Source organism: Vanellus vanellus (genome assembly GCF_965231255.1).
Source record: "Vanellus vanellus genome assembly, chromosome: 8".
NCBI lineage: Eukaryota > Metazoa > Chordata > Aves > Charadriiformes > Charadriidae > Vanellus > Vanellus vanellus.
In genome coordinates, this window is record NC_138913.1 from 9,244,400 (window position 1) to 9,267,736 (window position 23,337).

Below are 23,337 nucleotides of genomic sequence, written 5' to 3' on the forward strand. Positions count from 1 at the left end.
AGAAAAGTGATCAATTTTATGACTGTCTTGCTCTTTGATTAAATTAATCCAAAACATAGAAAGTAAAAGTGTATGTGTCTTCAAAGAAATTGGCTAACGCATGAGTGTAGTGTGCATATTTGTTGCTGTATGTGCTTCAAAAGGCAGAGGGGGAGAAAAGGTAATTTAAACTAGATTTTATATCACTAGTGCAATCTTTCTTCTTTGAATGAAGTACTTTCCCGCTAACATTAGTGATAAATTAGTGGTAGGTACTCTCAGAAATGTTCTAGATTTCTGGTGGCAAGAGAAGAAATAGGCTTGAATAGGGCTGATGTAATGTGAAAGGAAATTCAATGGGATGTTAAATTATGAAGCAGTTATGAAGCAACCTACTGTGAATCTTGTCCCATCCCCCTTTAGGGATAGAAAAACATCTAAACAAACTATTTGTTTTCCTGGTACTTACATCTTTAAATTTTTTTGATCTTATGAAGGTGATAAACTTCTGTCACTACAAAATCAATGTTAAATCTTTCTCCTGGCTGTCTGTCCTTCCTTGCCTGAGTTTTGTTAGTGCAGTGAGCGTGGGACAGAACTGCTGATAGAAGAGCATCTGAGCAGCCCTCTCTGGAGCAGACAACAATGTTACCCTGTAGATTTCCTGACAGACTGCTGCTGCTTCCTCTTTGAAGAATGTGTTGTTGTAATAAACAGCTTCCATTCCTCATCTAAAATGGTTGACGATCTGCTCTCCAGAGCAATGGGGGGTGGGGGATCCTGAATAATGGGAAAAGCAGCTCTGTTCTATGGGAGCTGGGGAACAAGTGCAGGCTTACCTGAATAATTTTGCACAGTCACCTTGAGATCAAACACTAGACCTATTTGATCTAGCGTGGTTTCTTCAGAAGTATCTGGTATGCCTGTACTGTGCCGCAAAAGAGCTTGCTAAATACGCTTCAGGGCTGGACCTGTCTTAACACATTGTATTTTGTAGTGCTGTTGCCAGACTAAATGCTGTCAGCACTCAGTCCTAAACGGACACCGTACAGCTTTACAGCTGGAGTCAGTTGGGATCGGTGCTGAGCTGAAGGTAGTAAGCACAACTGAACCAAAAATGAGTGTCTGCCATTGGTCTTGTGCTCTCTGCCTGTTAGTGGGAGTATGAGAGTCACCTGGGCTACATCTGCACAGCAGATGAGTACAGCAGCTTGCTGTGCAAAAACAGGTAAACTGCTTCCAGGAACAGCTCTAATCTGGAAGCAGTCTGTGGTGTTTGTGCTGCATGGTGCCAGAGCTAAGGAGGACTACCAGAAACTTGTCATTTTGTCAGCTCTGTTCTCTGTCTCCAGTTCAACGTTCCACTGTTGTAGATGTTATTCATATCTCAGAGTCTGTATGGAGCGCTACTGTGCGATCCTACCCAGCAACATATTTAAACTGTTGGATGTTATAACTCTGAACACTGTGAAGTATGTACATACAGGGATAATGATAAGCTCTTTAAATAATTTGTTATGAATATTTTTAGGTATAGGTTACCGAAAGCGTATGCTTTAAAAACATACTGAATTTTGGTTTTGGTTCCTTGCAGTACATAAGAAGCTGTATAATGCTTGGTCGCATGCCCAATCTGATGCTGATGGCTAAGGAAAGCCTATATACCCAGCTACCATTGGACACCTTTACAATGCCATCTTATTCCAGGCGTATCTCTACAGCTACACCCTACATGAATGGAGAAGCTACAGCCAAATCCCTCTGGACTATAAATAGTGCTCTCAGAATAAGAATCCTCTGCGCAACCTATGTAAATGTGAACATTAGAGACATTGACAAGGTAAGGCAAATGATGTATGGCATTGTATATGGTTTTCAGCGACTCATGGTTGCCCTCCTGAGTTCTCTTCTGTGTTTACATTGGAAAAGAGGTGTTATATAACGTGTTAGAAAATTAGACAACTTTGTTATTTAAATTTAAGCACTCAATTCTAAAAAATACAGCCATGTTTTAGCATCTGAAAACTTTTGTGTACGACTTAAAAGGCATGAGTTGTGGTATTTAGCTAAATATTCTGCCTGATAGGAACAGAACTCAGTTTGCATAGTTCACTTCAGCTGAGTATGTAATGGACAGAATGTTGCTTATATCCTAAATAATTATTATGTCTAAGAATGTATTACAGTAACTGGGAATACTTTTGATGAGGGGATGCTGGATAGTGTGCTGCTATCTTTGTTTTTAAAAAGGGAGGTATGGGAAGGTCAAGGAGAAAAGGCAAGTAGGGTACTGTCCCATTGAAGTCACACTACAAGCCTGGCTAACTTTCTCAGAATTTGTTCAGGCTTTTCTTTCACTATAGCTTGGCACAGGAAGAACTGAAAATAAATTCCAGGGGTTTTTTTACACTTCATTTCAAGTTTATTATTGTATTTTTAAGAACTAGTTTTGCAATTAACGAGGAAAAAGACCAAAGCCTTTTTTCTAGAAGGGTACGCTTATGTACTACGCTCCACGCTTTGCAGAGTATGAATGAATTTGCATTGGGGGATGGTGTAGCTGTTTGGTTTCCTGTTTTGGGTTTTGTTTTCTGCTTGATGGAAATTAAGGGCTAATATGTTGTAATCATAGAATATGTTGATAGCAGTGAAAAAATTTGTTTATAGTAACATTTCAAATATAGTACTAATATTAACAATTGTTTTCAGATTTATGTTAGAACAGGGATCTACCATGGAGGGGAACCTTTATGTGACAATGTGAATACTCAAAGGGTACCTTGTTCTAATCCCAGGTAAGCTAAGTACTTGAACAACTAGAGAGAACCTGACCTCCAGGGCATCATAAATGATAGCACTGAAGGAGTAAAGGCTATTATTCAGGTAGAGCTCCTTGTTGGGAATTCCTTGTCTTAAGTTTTTTAAGAATATTTTTTACCTAACTCTATATTTATAAGTAGAATTAATTTAATTCAAACACAAGCATTTTGTCTCGTTGCATATAATAGTATAGTTTCTTTATCGAACAGGTTTGTTCTACATGTGCATTTGCAATTGCTTCTGAAACTCCAATATAATTAGTCGTTAATACTGTGAAATCAGCATAGCTCTGGGCGACTGAGCTTTGTTTCTGACTGTGGATCAATAGCAGGTGTTCCAGGTGCAGGTTCAGATTTCACCTTCAGCATGAGGCGATGCGGTGTGATGTAATGTTACCTGCAAACTTGTTTCAGTGAGATTGCATAGCATGTCCTCAAGCAGAACCACTGAGTGTGCAGAGCTGGGTATCATTTACTAACATGGAAGTCACTGCCAGCTCTGGGCTGATTATTTTGAGGAGATTTGATCTACCATGAATATTATCTGGAAAAATAAATCACATGAACTTAAAAGTGCCATTAGTGTGCAGAAAGAAGTTTTATATGAACATATATAAATATATTGAGAAAAAGTACCTAAAATATGTTGAATTTCTGCCTGTAACTTTGACTAACGAGGAGGTGTGAAATTTCGGCATCTGCTAGGGTAAGATGCAAAGTATGTGTTCAGCAGTAGTTCTTGACTTGCGTTTTCTGTCTGACTTCATGTCTTCGAAAGTTTTAAAATATATTAATATGTTTTGTTTGTACATTTTCTATTAATACGTTTAGGTGTAATAATTAGAGGGCCTCCTAATATACACAGTTATTGAAAAATAGCCTCTCCCTCAGAGTTTCGCCAAAGATAGCTATAGTTGAACAGATAGTTTAACTGTTTTAGAGAGAAAATCTTATTGGAAAGGTGGTGAAGGGTGTGGCTTGAAAACATGGATATAACCACACAGATCTGTGTTACATGAAATGAACGCATAAGAAAATTGAATTAAAGTTTGTCTGCCAATTTCTTCATTCTTAGAGAAGAGGTTGGACAGTTATTTCTTTGTAAAACTCTGCTTTTAGTAGCTACACACCTATTGAAAAACCAGTGCTGTCCTTGGAAGCTGCTGCCTCTTCCAACTGAGAGAATGCAGCATGGCAACCTGCTTAGGAAAGTAAACGGCAGAAGTTTGTCTTCAAAAGCACAGTTCTGCAAATTGAGACATAAAGTCTACTTAGAGAAGTTCATGAAAACAAAAGGTGTACTCCTGTAGAACCAGTCTGTGCTCTTATTACTATGCTAAATAGAGTAATACCTGAGTTAGGAATATTGCTTTGGATTTGTGTTGTATTTCTGTGTTATATTCCCATCTTGCAGTTATCTCTATATTTTTCTAGCAGTTCGAATTTAGTTGAGTTCTGAAAGCTATGCCACATTTTTTCCCACTTTCTTTTTTTTTTTCTGAATTGAAAAATATTTCACAAGCTAAACCTTACATTGCACATATGTAAATCCATTATCTTTAGTTTATACCTACACCGACAGTTGCAGTCAGTAGGTTTTCAAGAGTGAAAGTGAATGAACCTATTACTAAGTTTGCAGGAATTGAACCTAGCGTGGCTTTTTAAACAGGGTTGGTGCTAGACAGCTAATCAGGGAAATTTCCTTTCCCAAAAGGAATAGATGTGGTCAGATGCATGTAGAAGGACCCTTCTTCAGTAAGAACGTGTACTCTTTATGCACGTATGCAGTTTAGATAGGAATATAACAAATGCTTTTTAGAATAACTGTTAAATGAATGCAGTCTCTGTACTCTCCTTTAACCTAGTTTTATTCTGCTTTTTAAACCTTACAGATGGAATGAATGGCTATTGTATGACATGTACATTCCTGATCTTCCACGTGCTGCTCGGCTCTGCCTTTCTATCTGTTCTGTTAAAGGTCGGAAGGGTGCTAAGGAGGTAAAATACTTCATGGCTTTAATACACTAACGAACAAAAGCTACTTAAGTCAAATTGGGGAAAATATTTGGTAAATGCTGTCCTGGCAACAAGACTTAGTCCAATGTTTGATTTGAACCTGATTAAAACAGGTTTTTTTCTTTTCTTGTATCTAATTCAGACTACCACTTTTTTGTGGTCAGAAATTAAACAACATGGATAAAAGCTTATCCGTTCAATGCTGTAAATGGTGTCTATACTGTATTGCCAGACACAAAGATCACTGTTAGCCTTTTGAGGTGCAAGTGCCTTTAAACTCAAGTTTCTAAACCCATAAGTTACTTGCCTATTTATTGAAAAAGGACAATATTTATACTTACATTTAGAGTTGATTTTTAAGTAAAGAAAATTTATGATTTGATGCAAGATTGCAAATAGTAATTTTTATGAATCTACATATGGCATCTAATTCTAGCCACTTGCATCATTAAATTTCTGCGTTTGAGTGTGTCACAGCTACTGGATAGTTTTTCATCTACAACCAGGTTAATGAATCTTACAGAATCATAGAATGGTTTGGGTTGGAAGGGACCTTTAAAGATCATCTAGTTCCAACCCCCCTGCCATAGGCAGGGACATCTTTCACTAGACCAGGTTGCTCAAAGCCCCATCCGACCTGGCCTTGAGCACTTCCAGGGACGGGGCATCCACAACTTCTCTGGGTAGCCTATTCCAATCTCACCACCCTCAGAGTGGAAAAAACAAGACAAACAAACAAAATTCTTGCGTCCAATCTAAACCTGTTCTCTCTCAGTTTAAGACTGTTGCCCCTCACCTTGAGTTATTTTCATGTGGGGAAAACGTTAGCATGTGTTTGCAGGCGTTTTGATATCATTCTGCAAAATGTCTGCCATGACAGTCATTCATAGAGAAATACATTACAGCTTCCACAACCTGCTTTCAGCTAATCTGGGAATGTCACAGCTTGCTCTGGGGTGAAAATACTATTTCTCCTGACTCACTCTGCAGTAATTAATAGATGATACTGAAAAATCATCTTTTAATCTCTTTAAGGAGCACTGTCCGTTGGCTTGGGGAAATATAAACATGTTTGATTACACAGACACTCTTGTATCTGGGAAAATGGCTTTGAATCTTTGGGCAGTACCTCATGGGCTGGAGGATTTGTTGAATCCTATTGGTGTTACTGGATCAAATCCAAATAAGGTATGTATTTGCATGCCAGTTTCCCCTTTAGGAGTACATTTTCAAATTATGCTGTATTATAATTAGTATCATTTAACAGAAAAAGTAATTTAAATTCCCTTTATATAGGAAACACCATGTTTAGAGCTGGAATTTGATTGGTTTAGCAATCCTGTAAAGTTTCCAGATATGACGGTGATCGAAGAACATGCCAATTGGACTATATCACGTGAACTGGGGTTTAACTACAGCTATGCGGGGCTGGTAAGGCAAACTCCCCTTCCAAGACTAGCTACTAAAATACAAAAGTATTATTTATTTTACTCAGTATATTAGTGATAAAGCAAACTTTTTTCCATGTATCCTGATTTATTGTAAAAGCAAGAAATCAATTTTTTGTTTTGTGTTTAGCAAAGTGAGTAATATATTCCCATTTCTTTATATTACCAGTAAACTGACCTAATGCTTCACTGACCAACCAAAACACTTTAAATAGAAACTGTCTTACTGTGCAAACTGTTAGGGCCTTTTGGACATTTTTATATCACTAATTCAGATGCCTAAACTACTTAGTTTAACTTTTCAGGAGTTGTAATTCTCCTTCAATTATACTGTTTTATTTCATTGCAATTTCATGTCTACAGGTAGGCTTTCTTTTGTAACCTAAAGGTGCTTATAACTCGTTACTGGCTGTTTAATGGGCTAGCTATGACTGTAAGTACAGGGAATTCTAAGGGAATTGATTGGCATACACATGAGCGTAGTCCTTTATCTCATCTCTTCCATGAAGAAAATTGGAGCGTTGACAAGTGGCTTTTTGGTGAGCTTTGGAGCTTTCTTAAAAGCACATTTTGGATGATTAAAAGGAGAAAAAAAGAAAAGCAGTAAAGCTAAAAATGCTCTGTATTTAAAGACAAGGCTGTGAAATTAGTTGGTATGTTTTACATTGAGGCTGGTTCAAAGACTTGAGAGTTTCCCGAAGAGAGCTTTGTGGTCTGTGAGGAGAAGTCTCGGGGTGGAAAGTGTTGCCGTGCCAAAAAGTGCATAGGTGTCAATAAGCTTCCAGTTTGGGAATCCTGGTGATATTCGTAACAGTCCCATCTCAACATATCTTGACCAAAAAGTTGTAGGCATTTGATTTCCCTTGATACTCTACACATGGTGGTGTATCTACTTATGATATGTATTGTGACTGAGCAGTGCTGCAGGGCTCTTAATAAGCATCTAAGGACAGCTGGCTTCTTGGTAAATAACATTCCTTTCCTATAACACAGGCTATTACCTGAGCTTCTATATACTCAGCTCATTGTTTTGTTCCATCTGTAGGCAAAAATAGAAAATGGTGAGGAGAATAAGCTCTTCAGTGATAAAGTAATAATCAACTTACACTTTATATTTTTTTTTTTAAATAATTTGAGGTAGAATAAAGTCTCAAATTAAATCTTTACAATACCATAGAACATCGTAGTGGTTAAATATGGAGAAAGCCTATTTACATCAATAACAAAGTTGACAGGGAAACAAACTGTATATCACTGCTTTTGTCTCTCTTTCTCATTATTCATGCTGCTTTTCCTTCAATCCTCTATGTTGTCTCTCAAAATACTCATACTACTTATCCTTTCTTAGATCATATTTCATTAAATGCTTGGTAAGTTTGGACATCAATATTATCTGTTAGTATTGTAATTGTTGTCTTTATCTTTTAATGTGTTGTATCTTCAGGTCTGAAGCCAAACTTTCTATATTCAGATACTGTACATATTTATAGCTGTTTGTAATAATAACTTTATTTAGGGAGTTAAAGGCAATGTGTTGTTACTCATTCAAAAACTGGATACTAGATTACTGTGTAGCATTGGCCATATCTGAAAGAGGTAAAAAATGCTTGTCTGAAATGGTCTCAAAATCAGCAAAGCAGTCACTGAGGTATGATTTCTGTATGAATGTTTTTGTTATGATACCAAGAGCATAACTTTTTTTTTTGTTTACCTTGAAATGCATTACACTGCATTTAAAATCAATTAATACATACTTAGATCATTTATAGGTCCATTAATATCTCAAATATGAAAGACTTTTCAACTATTAAATCTAATTTACTGTCCCACAATTCATAGAATTTCAAGTTTTTGGTGTTGACCGCAACAGGATAAATGCATTTTCCTTCTGGGCTTGACCTAAACTATGATCTTTCTGACCCACTATGCAGGTACATTTTATACTTTTTTGACTTTCACTTACTCTTTAGGATGACTTTTTCAGAATCGAGATTAATATGTACAATTAATCACTTGTTCAATATCAACTATTTGATCTTATGTCAAGAGTAGGGTGATTATAAAGTCATTTATCCACTAATTTCCTTACAGAATGACTCTGGCTTTGCTACTTGTACTGTATTCGTTACCATAATATTTAAGAATGCGCTCTAGACATCTTCCTGTGCCACATAGAGAGTAGTCCTGAATAATTGCCCCCTACTTTTAAGTCCAATCCATGTTGATGCACTAAGACCTCAGACTATTACAGTAATGGAGCAAGGTACTAAAAGTCCTCTGACTTGGTTGATTCATACCTTAATATTGGTAGATGTAAGCTTGAAGGCCAGAATATTCTTGTCCCGTGTAATAGTAATGAACCTATCATGAGAACACATAATTTACATAATTGAAAACAAATGTAAAGTAGAAAACTTTCAGTCTGAAGTACATATCATGGTATAACCTGACAACTGTTTCTATATTTCTGCATATTCTTAGGAATAACATCACTTCACCTTTTAAAGGGTGCCTTGATCTCCTACCTGGAAAATTCAGATTGTTGTTCAGCTTTTTTTTTTTTTTTTTTTTTTAAGCTAGATGCATTTTCTGTAAAAGACATTTCTGTATTCTGTTTCGAAGTACTAGTTCAACCAGTTGAAAATTTACGTCAACAAAACTTCAGTTCATTCTTGTTTGTTGTATTGTTTAATTTGCTCAGCAGAAATTGCCTAGGGAAGGAGCAGAACAAGAGGTTAAGTACTGTGGTTCTACAGTTTAAACCATTTGAACTTGGAAAAGAAGATCTTATTCTTTTGTAGTAGTAGGTATCATACAGGTGTGAAAATGTGAGTTCGCTATGAAAACACCGTTCAACTCTTGTAGAATTTTGGGGATAGCTTCATCTTAAGTGTCAGACGTTTATTACAGTTGTATTTTATACTAAAGGCAATAATATAAGCTGCTTAAGATTTCTCTTTTTTTTGCAATGCAATTGATTCTGTAGTTGAAGCCTCAGAAACTGCATCATTTCATATGTTGCTTTGCGAAAAACACATTAGATTAAATAAATGGAAAATCTAGGAGAAAAATTGAACTTGGCACATGAGCTGTGAAAAATCTAGTAGTATCCATTGGTCTAAGCTGGTTCTAGCAAATGAAATCTTAGATAGAATTAATTTCAGCGTGTACCAGTTCTGTTTTCTGTGCTCTTTGGGGAATATCTTATATGTATTCTGGTTAATGTTTTCCAGTCTTCCTGTTACTCAGGCTTTCCTACAGTGTTCTATGTTTTATTTACCTAGCTTCATCCCCCATACTCTGCTTTTTCGGTTGATTCTTTTTCACACCTTTCAGCAGCTCTCAGCAATTTCAAAACTGAAGACAGAAATATGACCACTTTCATTTTCTGCTGCATTATGTTGTTCATCAGATGTCAACTGCTGCTATTTCTCCACACGGCTGGTTTAGTTGAAATGTACCTGTTCTTTTCCCACTAGTGGCTAAAAGCAGTTATAGAAATCAAAGGCCTAGTCTTTCCTCTCTATTTTTAAATCGTAAAACCTCAGTTATAACAAAAGGAAACAACAAGATAGTATCGCATGACATAGGCTATAAGTGTTGCTACGCTGTTAAAATACTTTACTTCATGTATATTGTATCACAACAAGGAAACGCATGGGGGGTTAACGGACCACTTTTTTTTCTCTGCAGAGTAACAGAATTGCTAGAGATAATGAATTAAGAGAAAGCGACAAGGAGCAACTGCGAGCTATATGTACACGAGACCCTTTGTCTGAAATCACTGAGCAAGAGAAGGACTTCCTCTGGAGCCACAGGTATTTGAAAATAAAAACCAAACCAAAGAAAAACCCTTGTTGGCACAGTCAAACTTCACCCCATTTGCTCCAAATTTGTCATGATTACCTTGGGTTTTGCTTCCTTTTCTTTATTCTGTATTGTTTGGCTTAGTGTTTTAGAAAAGTTTTTTAAAGCATTCGGCATTGTATGTCTTTGTGCATAAGCCCATGCAGAAAAGTAAGTTGTTGAATTAGTTGACGTTTTCCCCATTACTGCAGTCTTACCTTCATGCCTGGATCCTGACACCACCTTACGGTATCGACTGGATTCTGCTGACAAAGGAAGAAAAAGGTGCAAGTTTGAGAGGACATAGCAGATGGTTATTGAAGCAAAAATGACGTTTTGTACATACAACTTTTTTCTCTTTCGCAGACACTATTGTGTGAATACGCCAGAAATTCTGCCCAAATTACTTTTGTCTGTGAAATGGAATTCTAGAGATGAAGTGGCCCAGGTAACATAGAGCACTGAATTAGCTTTAAGTTTTGAAGAAGCTTGAAAATATGCTATTTTAAAGAAAATTTCTGGAACTTAAAAACAAGTTACGTGTGCGTGATACATTGAGTGAAAATTTAGATGATTCAAGTTACGACTATAATTGATTGATCTGTCTGGTCCATAGTTCTTGTTCTTTAGTTCAATCTGAGTCTTAAGATTTCCTCTCAGTGGCATTACTTGAATCCTTGTTATGTTGCTGATTTGTCAATTACAGTTAAACATGAAGTTTCGTTTTCATTCTTTTTATAGTGGATAAAATAACAAAGTCAACTGGCAACTAATACCAAATTATTTATTGAGAGAGGACTGGAGAGTAAACAGCTTCTACTCAGATGCAGTTTGTGTCTGACGATACCTTCTAATGGCTGTGTATTACAACTTCTTCCTAATAAATGCAAATGTGTAACGTGCTTGGACTTCTTGTCCACAGATGTACTGTTTGGTAAAAGATTGGCCTCCAATCAAGCCAGAGCAAGCAATGGAGCTTTTGGATTGTAATTATCCAGATCCAATGGTGCGAGCTTTTGCAGTTCGGTGTCTAGAGAAGTATTTGACAGACGACAAACTGTCTCAGTACTTAATCCAGCTAGTACAGGTATATAACATATTTTGTTATACTTGATGTCTTGTGTGTTAACTTAACAAAAGTTAAGATGATGTGAAAAAGAGGTCATCAAAAGTATCTGTTTGCACTGCAGATTATTTAATTGGAGGAGATGAAATGTAGTTCATTTTCTGTAGTGCTGTGGTTTTGCTTGTTGTTATTAAATGCCAGAATTTTGCAGAGATGCAGAACTGTTCTACCAACTGGAACAGGCAGCTACTTCAGCTGTCCTAACATATGGGAAAGTATGAGCAGAAGCATCTTCTCAAAATTTTGATCAAGTTGAGGCTAAAATATTTGGTAACAGTAAAGGCAGCGTCAGACGGTAAGTTCCTGAAATAGAGGCAGCCAATGCACTGTTAGCAAATATTGTTCAAATCCTAACGCATACAACTGTTAACACCAAGATCAGACATTCTACAAAATTTAATGTAAAACACAGATTGCTTTTTATTTAACTGCCTTTAATTTGTATATTGTTCATAGAAATAATAACTGCAGCTGATATTATTTTCTGTTTATCCTTAACTAGGTTCTGAAATATGAACAGTATTTAGATAATCAACTTGTGAGATTTTTACTCAAGAAGGCACTGACCAATCAAAGGATAGGACACTTCTTCTTTTGGCATTTAAAGTAAGCTTAATATAATTTTAAGGGGTGGTGGGATTTCTATTACCTGTAAACAATTAGTTGTTCTAAAGGCTTGGCATACTAAATGTCCTTTTTTAGGAAAATATTACCACTTAAAATAAAGTTTCTTTCATATTGTTTAAGAGTTTGAATGCGTAGTTTGGTAATAGAAGTCATCCATTGCAGGTTCAAAAGCTAGTTAATAATAGATACTTAGTCTTGTACTTCTTTTTTTCTGATGATGATTATTCTAAAAGCAGGGTAGTCTAAGATTGCTGGAAGCCTCCCATCCTGTTAGCGTTTACAACTTTGACAGATTTCTGCTGTTTGAACTTTATTTTGTATGCCCCATCTCCTCCAGTCTTTTCCAGAAAATTTTAGAAATAGTTGAGGCCTAAAGCAAGCCACCCAATTTGACCAGATAAGGCTTTGAAAAATAACTGCTCATACGTCTTTAACAAAGACTTCATAGAGCTTGATAGCCAAAATATCTCAGTGTTCTTCCTTACTAAGTATAAAATGGGCTTTTGTAATCCCTGGTGTTGGGAAGGCTGAGCGTAAATCAGCCTATGGTATACTGGATTCTAGCTAGGTGTCACCTGAAAATGCTGTTCTAAGATAGTGTGATCAGGCACAGAAATAGAAGCAAGGAATCTTTGTTGTGCTTTCAGTTTTCTACTTCCCTTGGTAATCATCAAGGATAATGGAATAAATTGCCCAATTAGCTTGTTTGAGGGGTTGTATTTTAGGACTGTGCAAAGACTGAGAATAGTTAAGAACAAGGAAAGCAGAGGGGCTGCAGCCTGGGATTGGCTACATGAGACAAGGAGAAAACAGGTTAGCTTTGCTCTCAGCAAAGAAACCTGGAACTTGAATTGAAAGCTTGAGGTTTACTATGGAGTTTCTGGGAAGCATGGATTTTGAAAAAAGACAAGGGTTAGAGAAGGGCAGGATGGAGCAAGAAGGAATGGGGGAAAAGCCTATAAACTCTGTGCTGAATTAGTTGTAAAGGGTGCTGAAGTCTGATCAGTCCAGTCAAAATCAGATGATTTGTGGGAGGTCAAGACAAGTTATTTACCTGAAAAGAAGCATCCATAAGCAGCCTTCAGGAAGATGTTACAAGTATAGCTTCATTTTTGGCACCTCTAAGTGGTCTTGTCTTTAAGATATAACTGTTCTTCCTCTCTGTGCAGGTCTGAAATGCACAATAAAACTGTAAGTCAGAGGTTTGGTTTACTTCTGGAGTCCTATTGTCGAGCGTGTGGAATGTACCTAAAGCATCTGAGCAGGCAGGTGGAGGCTATGGAGAAGTTGATTAACCTCACGGATATTCTCAAGCAGGAAAAAAAAGATGAGACCCAGAAGGTATTTTAAGCTGTCCACATACCAAAACTGTTACTGTTGAGTCACAGGAATTGCTTAGAACAGTGTTTTATTTGATTAACTGGAAAAGTATTCATGCTAACATCAGTACATTGTATGTTATCGTAGAAGCTGTAATATTTTCTGTGTGCTTTGCCATTGTCTGCCTCTTAAGGCAGTAGAACTAAAGTTTAGAGTTTCATTTTGTGTAATGTGTGGCTAAGCAGAGTTGCTTATGTTGGAACTGTGCAAACCCATGCTTTAAAACCAAAGCTGAAATCTGATATGTACCTTCGTTTACATGTAATTAGCATTCTCAAAACCTGAATGTGATTATTTATCAGGTACAGATGAAGTTTCTTGTTGAACAAATGAGACGGCCAGATTTTATGGATGCTTTACAAGGTTTTATCTCTCCTCTTAATCCTGCGCATCAACTAGGAAATCTTCGGTATTGTCTTGTTTTGAAATTTGTCTAGATTTTTAAGTAAATGCTTAGTAAAGTTAATATTAACAACGCTAAGGCTAAATGTTGACATACTCGATGTCAGTATTTTCAAAGTTAACTGAATAAAATTTATAGCAGAGTAATTCATAAAGAAAGACGTAGTTTCAGTCCAATGGTTTAACAGATTAGAGTACATGACAGTTAGCTGTTCTTTAAGGTGAAGGGAGTGTTTTCCATTTGAAAGGAAATGTATACAAAGTAGGTACTACCCAGTCTGCAGTCCTTTTGCCATTTGTAAGGAACACAGACCGCCAAAGGAAAATTTACAATGTAGCCAGCTCTTCTGTTGGGCTTAGCAAATGGCTAACACTGCACTTACTAATTTTAAGTTTGAAGCTGAAAGTAAAAGTGGTTGATTGTCAGTTACTCCTGCATCTTTAATTTGATACTAGTTCAAAGGGTTTGAAGAAAACGGGAATAACTTAGTATTATTACAGAAATATGGTATGACAATGAAATTGTTGCCTATATTGTAGAAATCTTATCTCTCTTATAGGCTTGAGGAGTGCAGGATAATGTCATCTGCAAAAAGGCCCTTGTGGTTGAACTGGGAGAACCCAGATATTATGTCTGAATTGTTATTTCAGAACAATGAGATAATCTTTAAAAACGGAGACGGTAAGGAAAAACAAGTGTAATTCAAAAGCTACATCTGTTTATTTTCCTAACCTACTGTTTAGTATTTTTTCTAAGCATATAAAATACATATGTTGGAAAAAAACTTTAAGAAGAAATCGTCTAAGTAAAGCAATTTTCTGTTCTGGAAAAATTTAAGCACAAGTAAGTATTTGTCTCAGTCATGTACAAATTTTGTATGTTCTAAGATGCTCAGTCTGCTGCAGTGGAACATGATATTATTTAATACTTTGGGTTTTTTTACTTGAAAATTTCTTCAAGATATTACAGATATGTAATCTGTAACTCCATTGTCATGTTTTTCATGTATATTTTTAAATAGCTTTGAAATCACCACCATAAATTTATATACATTCTCAACTATTTAAAATCTGCTTTTCTCTATTGAGAGAAAAGAATCTACACTTACACTAAACTATGCAAGCCTAATTTCCTTTAGACGTACTTTTGGGGGGAAAAGTAAAACAAGATGTAACAAAGTGTTCTGGTGTTACGACATTTATAATCTCTATGTATTTGACTATTGCAGACTTGCGTCAGGACATGTTGACACTTCAGATAATTAGAATTATGGAAAACATCTGGCAAAATCAGGGTCTTGATCTTCGGTAAGCTTTAGAGGTCATTCTCAAGCAATACTGTTCTTAATGGTTTTTGCATTGGTTTGTTACCAGAGATTGCTTCACTTGTCCCAAGGGTAATAAATGAAATGCTATAAATAGGCATGTTTGTACATTTCTGAGTGATTTTTAATTTATTTTTTAAATAACATTAAATTAGCTAAACTACTGGGTTCTGTAAAGATAAGATTGTATTTAAAAAATACTTAAGTCTCATTCAAGTGGCTGTGAGAGATCTACATACCAGGAAGAGCTACAAGAGCAAACACACTAGCCACAGTCTGGTCTACTGATAGTATCTGTAGGATTTTCTTTGAACAAGTTGCCAAACTTGCATCCCTGTTGAGCCAATGACTCTTTGTAGTTGGTATCTTCATTTCAGTACACGAAGTAGGTATTACCCAGTCTGATATACATGCAGCTTCTCCACCTTGAAATAGTCTGTAGGTACAGTAGCTTCTGCAGAATGTCGTTCAGTATAAACTATTCTGGTTCTGGAATACTGATGCTGGACAGGTTCCACTTCCTAATACGTGTTTGCTGTATGGTAGATTTTTAGGTGATGGCACAACAGAGCTGCCTCTGCACTGTCAAACCAAATACATGCTTTGCACCTCCAGTTCTCGTTTCCTCATCATCTAGATGAAAGGACCTATTGATCTACATCGTCTCTCACGTCAGGGCAACTGTTTTGTCTCTAGTACTGTAATGAATGACAGAATTATGGCTTTGTCCAGGAATGGTTTGCAGAGTTCACAGTGCTCATGTCTTGAAGAGTAGTCAGCTATGGTCTGCAAAAATACATGCTCTCCTAGCTCTTGCCAGTATTCTTCTTCAAGAGGCAGCATGGAGCTTTAGAAGAGAACTTGAATAGGTATGATGTAAGTCACAACCTGATTTAAAAAAAAAAAAATCAAACGAAAAAACTCCCAACTGTCCATCTGCTATACTGAAAGGCTGAAATGAGCATGCAAGATGAGGCCATTGATGGACTCTAAATCTTGTACAAGCTACAGATAACAATAGTGGACAAAAAGAAAATCTTTTAAGGATCTAAAAATTGTGACACATCCCACTAAGGCCACTAAACTCTGTCTCTATGGTACAGAATGTCTTAACAGTCCAAAGTTTATACCACATCCTTAAGAAAATAGATGGGTCTCACTGTTTTTCTTCAATCTCAAAATGCGACTTTTATCTAAAAATGCAAATGTAGATAGATAAATAGAAATATACTTTTAGTACTTGCAAATAAAGTGCTGTTAATCCGGAATGGAGAAGCCTACCTCCATGGCAACACCAGCAGTCACTCCCACTGGCTAAACATTGCACTGGTGTTATATAGATTCTTAGGTCTAATACAAAACAAGGATAGATTGTTTTTTCTGTTTTTTGTGGTGTGTTTTTTTTTTTTTTTTTTCACCATGGCATAACAAAAAAACTTTTGATGCTCCAGTGTTCCTAGAAGGCTGTTTTACTCTATAGGTATGATACTTTCACTCCAAAAAAAGAAACTTCAGGAGACAAAAGGGCTGCTTTTAGGTACATGACCCTCTATCACAAATCTTTGAACAGAGGATGTTAAACATGGTAATGGCCATGTTTCTTTTGGTCTTTGAATAAAAGACTGATTTTGACTTAGTTTTCTCAGATAAAATGTTGTCAACGTAACTGAAGAAACACAGACTTGGGGGGGGGGGGGGTGGGTGAGGAAAGATACCTGTGGAAGAAAAGGGAGACAGAGGAATTAATTTCTTCTGCTTGTAAAGAGAGAAATAGGCTACTGAGATAATCCTCTGAATTTCGTTTACAGATTACAGAATAGTGATTTATGATGCTCTTTAAAGAGTCCATGAATAAATATGTGTTTACAGTTAGTCTGTTAACATCTGGATAAATTGTAATGTTGGTGACTATACATTCCAGTTACAATTTTGTAATATGTTCATGTACTATTTGGAAACTCATTTTGAAGGTCCCATGCTGGTTTTACATATAAAGTACTATCTGCTACTTGTTTACAGTAATCCATTAAATCCTAACATTGGTTTTCTGAATGCTTAGTTTCTATCTCTAGTACTTCACTTTGAATATAGTTGAATAGATCTCGTTAAATCATGCTGAATGCCTTTTAAGAGTTTTTCCAGTGTATTCCCCAAGGCTTCCAAGAACGTGTTAATAAAATTTTGTCTTAACCTTTTGTCCTGATGTAAAACTGAAGAACAACATTTGTGGATACAGTGGCTGGCATGTTACTCTGCTATTATCTGGTACAATTTTTTCCACAAGACTAATGATAATACACCTATAAAACATTAAAACAGTTTTTCATAACCTAAAGCAAGTAACAGATGACACTTACCTGATAAGGGTTATCAAACATGCCTGTTGCTTGCTGTCTTGAAACTTAACTCTGTTAAAAAAAAAAAAAAAAACAAAAAAAACCACCAATCCTTTGTCTTTCAGGATGTTGCCTTATGGTTGTTTGTCTATTGGCGACTGTGTGGGACTCATCGAGGTAGTGCGGAGCTCTCATACAATCATGCAGATTCAGTGTAAAGGAGGCTTAAAAGGAGCATTGCAGTTCAACAGCCATACATTGCATCAGTGGCTCAAGGACAAGAACAAAGGAGAAATGTGAGATTTCCTGTTGCTTGTTTTTCTTCTTCATGTGCTGGTTTTGATGGAAACTTCAGGAGAACTGAAGCTCATCAAGTGGGAGATCATGTCCATCTGTACTTAGTTGTTTTGGTTTTTTTCCCTGCCCTCATTTGTGTAGTATTCCTGCTTGTAGCTCTCTCAGTGAGTTTGTGTGGTTGTCTGACTTCTCAGCAGTAAAGCATAAGTTGGAGATAGAACTATGAAGATATGGCTTAAGTCTGTATTTTAACAGGGGCTCATCAAAATGAAAACCTCTGGCTTTCAAAAGAGGGACAGTCAATTTAATAGCTAGTTTACTATTCTATGATCTAACTGTAAGTACTTCTCTTTTCAGAGTATGCTGAATTTCTTCCTTACTTTGATAAAGTGATAAAAAGTCCAGGAACTCTGCTTCATTGAAAGAAGATAGTAGAAGTTGGCTCTTCCTTAATGGGGGGGGCGCAGAGGGGGCTGGGAAAGAAAAAAAACCTGCGCTTTTGTGTTGTTAGAATATCTGTAGGAAAATGTCTCCTTTTTTTGTTTTCAATAGGTATGATGCAGCTATTGACTTGTTTACACGTTCTTGTGCCGGCTACTGCGTTGCTACCTTTATACTGGGCATCGGTGATCGTCACAATAGTAACATCATGGTAAAAGATGATGGACAAGTAAGAGATGTTTTTCTAAACCATAGCATAATGTTATCTCTCACTTTGACATGAGGTGGTGGTTGTTGTTTTTTTTTTTTAAATCCTTCTGAACGATAAATAAATGGTTATTTTTACCCTGACATCACTTAAAGAAGGAATTACTAATCTTAAAATACCTTTCTGTCTTTCCAAGCTGTTTCACATTGACTTTGGGCACTTCCTCGATCACAAGAAGAAAAAATTTGGTTATAAAAGAGAGCGTGTGCCGTTCGTCTTAACGCAAGACTTTTTAATAGTGATTAGTAAAGGAGCCCAAGAATGTACCAAAACAAGGGAGTTTGAAAGGTGAGCCCTTTTTATTCAGTGTTTAACTTCCAGACTATTTGGTACCTCAAATGCACTTTACTACTGGTGACCTTTAATAATTAGACTTTTTAACTGAAAAAGTAGTATTTTAATTGGCTTGCAGTGGGTGTGTTCTAATTTTTTAGTTGAAGATCAGCTATCCACTGGTAAATCAGTAGGTGATCTTAGCACTTACGTGGCTTTTGGTTCGTGAAACCTCAGCTGAGCTTTGCAGGGTCAGCACATGTGTATAAAGATAATTTGTTTAATATCTGGATTTTTTTTTTTAATTAACACTTAAAATTCTCTTGGGGTTGCATAACTGCAAAAACTGAGAATTCTTAGATGAAGAGAAGGCTCCGGGGAGATCTTATTGCCGCCTTCCAGTATCTAAAGGGGGCCTAAGGAGAGCTGGGGAAGGACTTTTTACTAGGGCATGTAGCGATAGGACGAGGGGGAATGGCTTTAAACTGGAAGAGGGCAGGTTCAGATTGAACATTAGGAAGAAGTTTTTCACTCCGAGGGTGGTAAGGCACTGGAACAGGTTGCCCAGAGAGGTTGTTGAGGCCCCATCCCTGGAGGTGTTAAAGGCCAGGCTGGATGTGGCCTTGGGCAACCTGGTCTAGTGGGAGGTGTCTCTGCCTATGGCAGAGGGGTTGGAACTTGATGATCTTCAAGGTCCTTTCCAACCTAAACCATTCTATGATTCTATGTCAGGTGTAATGTGCATCAGAGCCTTGCAGGTCACTCAGCAATACTCTCTCTTATAGTTGCTGTGCTATCAGCTCTTCAGCTGGCCTGTGTAGTTTGTGACATTCTGAAGAACCTCCTAAGAAATGAGAACTTTTTAAGTAGTAATAATAAATAAATAAATAAATTCAGTTGCTGGAGTCATTCCCAGTATCTGGCTTTCCGGAGATCCAGTCTTTGAGAAGTTTCAATTTTAATCTTAATTTTAAGTTGTAGCATCTGTGTAAATGCTGCAGGGAAGCTTTTTTGTATTTTTTTTTTTTAACCTAACTTAAATTAGCAATTTCAGCACAAACGAGCACTTCTCACCCAATGTTGTGATACAGCAAATGCCCCTGGCTTCAGTGCGTTCTCCAGAGTATCTAAGGAGCAACAGCTAGTACCCTCATAAAACTACAGCAGAGAAGTGCATCTCTGATGATAACCAGGAAAGCGCTGTTTGCAGCAGTATATCAGGAAGTGTGCTCAGAAATCTGAAATGTCAGTAACAATGACTGAAATGGCTCTGTGAACTCCCATAAACTTGTGCACAACACTTGCATGAATTGCAAATGAGGTTTAAGGCTAGAAAGCCTGTCTTCAGTTCGGCTATTGTGTTAGTCTGACCCCCGCTAATTCTTACAGAAATGAAGATAACCTAAGTAGGAAGATGAGGATACTTTCTCAGCAACATTACGGTGTTCTTATTAGACTAAGACTGTCCAGTTACCTGAAAACTGTTTTGGAAGTGAAGAAGTGCATCTAATAGGGAAATACACTGAGCTTTTTTTCCCTGTCTCTTCCAGGTTTCAGGAGATGTGTTATAAGGCTTATCTAGCAATTCGGCAGCATGCTAATCTCTTCATAAATCTTTTCTCCATGATGCTTGGCTCAGGAATGCCAGAACTGCAGTCCTTTGACGATATTGCGTACATTCGAAAGACCCTTGCATTGGACAAAACCGAGCAGGAAGCTCTTGAGTACTTCATGAAGCAAATGAATGATGCTCACCATGGTGGCTGGACAACAAAAATGGACTGGATCTTCCACACAATAAAGCAACATGCTTTGAACTGAAATGAAAGCAAAGAAAACGAGAACTGATAGCCCGCTTTGTGGGTACTGCACTGTTAATACCCGTTAGCAGCAAAGACTGGTTGCATAGGAATTGCACAAACCACGAACAACATTAGAATTTATGTCAAGAAAAGAGATGAACTGTTCAGACAACTGTCAAAAAAAATGTAAAACAGGGTTTCAGATAGCACTAAAATTGTACACTTCAAAAATTAAGCTTTAGTATGATGTGTGACTTCATGTTATGCCTTAAGCTCAAAAAGGTAAACTTGGAAGAATGTTTCCTTTTTTCAATTGATAGGATAAATTAGAAGGAAAAAGAAAATAGTGCTAGCATGAACATAGTCCATCACATATTACCTTAGATCTGGTACAGCAGGTAGAGACTATGCTGGACTGAGAAGAGTGGAAAGAGAATTCAAATGGTAGCAAATATTTAAATGCAGCATAGTTTGAAGGGAAGGAGTTTTAAGGTCAAAGATCTAAAAACAATAGTGAGAGGACAGTGCCTTTTAAATGTGCTCAGAGGCATTAACATTTACGGGGTTTAGATGACCTTTTGATTTCTGGGTCCGTCATCTACACAGTTTCTGAAAGCAGTAGGAAATAGGCCCATTCAGTATGGTGTTTCTTCTGCTCAGTATTTCTAGGGGTGCAATTCATACCTTCACAAAGAAACTCCCTATCATCCCCAAAAACTGACTAACCTGGAAATTGAATGGTCAGAATTGGGTTTAGTGCAACAGAGAGTTGTAGTGTTCATCTTAGGTTTGCTTTAATCTAACTTGAACTGAATAGATTTTTTTCATACATGTTTTCCAGAACCTAAAGAAAGGTGAGTTATTAAAATTATTGAAAGATTATTTTTTTATAAAGGCTATTTATATAATAGGAACTATTATTAATATATATTCTTTATTTACATGATTTGTCCAATATTCACTCTTTTAATTTTGCAGCCCAGTTCTATCTGTCCAAGACTCCCGTTTCCATTAACGTCACTGAAGGTGACCAGATATACTCCTAGGACCAAATTCAGCCCTGGTGAAAGAGGACACAAGTACCATTGAAGTAGTGGGAGATACACCCACTAATGCCAGAGGTGAACTTGGCCTAAGTCTCTTCAAAAAATTTTGAGCATCACTCTTCACATTACTGAAGTGATATGCTGGCTATTCAAGGAGCGTACGTTTAAACCCTCAGTCTTTGGGTCCACCATTTCTCCTCTTTCTTCCTCCTTTGGAAGTGGCTGTTTAATCCAGCAACAAATGCATCAGAAATAGCAATTTAGATTTTCAATATGATCAATAATAAGCAGTTCAACATACAGCAGATACGTTGGCTAGCTCAAAGCATGTGGAGTTACCAAGCATTTTATAGCTTTGTCTGTTTTGTGTGTGTATGCGTGTAATATATATTTGTAAATCTAGTTGCTGTCCTCTAGCACAATTACAATGTGTGCAATCAGTTTAATTGGCATCACTTTTTGAAACTGTTCAGAGTACTGAGGATTTCAGATTGCCCTTATGCACAACTTCAGGTAGGACTGTTTATCTAATTAGTAAACAGGGTTTTTTTAATTAGTGAAGCCCGTGATTCTGAGGGTGATGTTCACCCTAACATTTTAAACTTGCTAGATTGGCAGCACTTGGAGTCAATTCCAAAGGCCTGGGGCTTTCGAGAGTTCAGCTCGTTCACTTGCAAACACGCACCGAGGTGCCACTCAGAAAGTGCAATACCACATGTAATATAAAATACGCTGACAGCTGGTGTTAGATTAGAATATAAGTATATAAATAAACCGTACTTTGTGCGGGCTGTACTGATGAGGTAATGAGCGGTTGGCTTCATTTAGCAAATTGTAATATATTAAAAATGTGCAATCCATTACATTATGAAAGGCTTTGGGGATGGTAAAGCCAAAACTTTGGTCTTTCAAGACACTTTCATAGTCAAGATCCTGCAGTTGATTGCTGCACACATGGATACTTGATGTTGGGGGGGGAAACCTGTTTTTGTGAAAACTACAGAAGTTCCAAGAATAGTATGGGGAATGTGAAGTTTTATTTCCTTAGTTCCACTAAATATTTTTGGAGTAGTCAAATAGACTTCCCATTACTCTTTTTATTGACTGTTACATTTTCTTTTTTGTTCATACGAATATTTTAACTCCTGCTAACCTTGGTCATACTTTTTAGAGCAAAATTACCCTTGTATGTATTATTTTACAGTCAACACACTCTAATGGTTTAGCTTTTTTAAAACATGGCTTAGTTTCAGTTTAAATTTAGTTCACAAAATCTGAAACCCTGTTGGCCATAACTCTTAATTTAACTGAGTAAAACTGTTGCACAAATGCCACATTAGGTGCTATATCACCCTTATTTATCTGGTATTGAAACAATGCTTTACCTCGTTGATCTAAGAGATGGTCAGCCTTTTCCAGCCTGGATGAAAAGATCAACTCGAATTTATTGGATGTTATGAGCCCAACTTCTTTTGTACTTTGCCTTTTCCTAGCCATTTACTTGTGTAAATATGAGTATAAATGTCTTTCAGTTCAAGCATACAGTGTTCTGCACCCTTTTTGCACAAACAGAAAGGTATGAGGAATCAGGCTCTGTTTCCAAAAGTTACTGCAACTAAATGCTGTGCACAAGCTGTAGAAGTTACTATGAACATCAAATAGTAAAAGAAAGGAAACTTCATAGTGATACAGGCATAATATGATTTGGGGTAATTACAGCCTTTAAGTAAAATTAAAAAAAGGAGGAGAAGCTCATGGGCTTTAAGTGGTTGTTCTTACAGTAACCACGATGGGCATTTGAAAAACATTCTGCCAGTGTTTCAGGAAAAAAAAAAAATCCCTTTTTAAGCATCAAAGCATTCAACCCTGATTACCTTATCCTGTTATGCCAGTTTAGTGCTGATGT

General features: G+C 36.9%; 1 protein-coding gene and 1 long non-coding RNA gene across 2 annotated transcripts in view; one reads left to right on the forward strand and one right to left on the reverse strand.

The window, feature by feature from the left end:
• Positions 1 to 21,978, forward strand: part of PIK3CA (phosphatidylinositol-4,5-bisphosphate 3-kinase catalytic subunit alpha) — a 42,899-nt gene extending 20,921 nt beyond the window's left edge. Inside the window, exons 5-21 of the mRNA XM_082487459.1 lie at positions 1,574 to 1,819; positions 2,689 to 2,774; positions 4,691 to 4,796; positions 5,850 to 6,002; positions 6,111 to 6,245; positions 9,956 to 10,080; positions 10,475 to 10,556; positions 11,031 to 11,195; positions 11,737 to 11,840; positions 13,031 to 13,202; positions 13,544 to 13,650; positions 14,204 to 14,325; positions 14,873 to 14,951; positions 17,430 to 17,600; positions 18,154 to 18,271; positions 18,447 to 18,598; positions 20,134 to 21,978. Of these exons, the coding sequence (XP_082343585.1) occupies positions 1,574 to 1,819; positions 2,689 to 2,774; positions 4,691 to 4,796; positions 5,850 to 6,002; positions 6,111 to 6,245; positions 9,956 to 10,080; positions 10,475 to 10,556; positions 11,031 to 11,195; positions 11,737 to 11,840; positions 13,031 to 13,202; positions 13,544 to 13,650; positions 14,204 to 14,325; positions 14,873 to 14,951; positions 17,430 to 17,600; positions 18,154 to 18,271; positions 18,447 to 18,598; positions 20,134 to 20,404 (2,394 nt within the window). The 3' untranslated portion in view covers positions 20,405 to 21,978. The remainder of the gene's footprint in view (positions 1 to 1,573; positions 1,820 to 2,688; positions 2,775 to 4,690; positions 4,797 to 5,849; positions 6,003 to 6,110; positions 6,246 to 9,955; positions 10,081 to 10,474; positions 10,557 to 11,030; positions 11,196 to 11,736; positions 11,841 to 13,030; positions 13,203 to 13,543; positions 13,651 to 14,203; positions 14,326 to 14,872; positions 14,952 to 17,429; positions 17,601 to 18,153; positions 18,272 to 18,446; positions 18,599 to 20,133) is intronic.
• LOC309675227 lies at positions 6,973 to 10,357 on the reverse strand. Its single transcript, XR_014269476.1, has 4 exons — positions 10,327 to 10,357; positions 8,788 to 8,973; positions 8,560 to 8,623; positions 6,973 to 7,301 (listed from the first exon to the last, which is right to left on the reverse strand). It is a non-coding gene; the product is annotated as an uncharacterized lncRNA (long non-coding RNA).
• Positions 21,979 to 23,337: the final 1,359 nt, after the last annotated feature.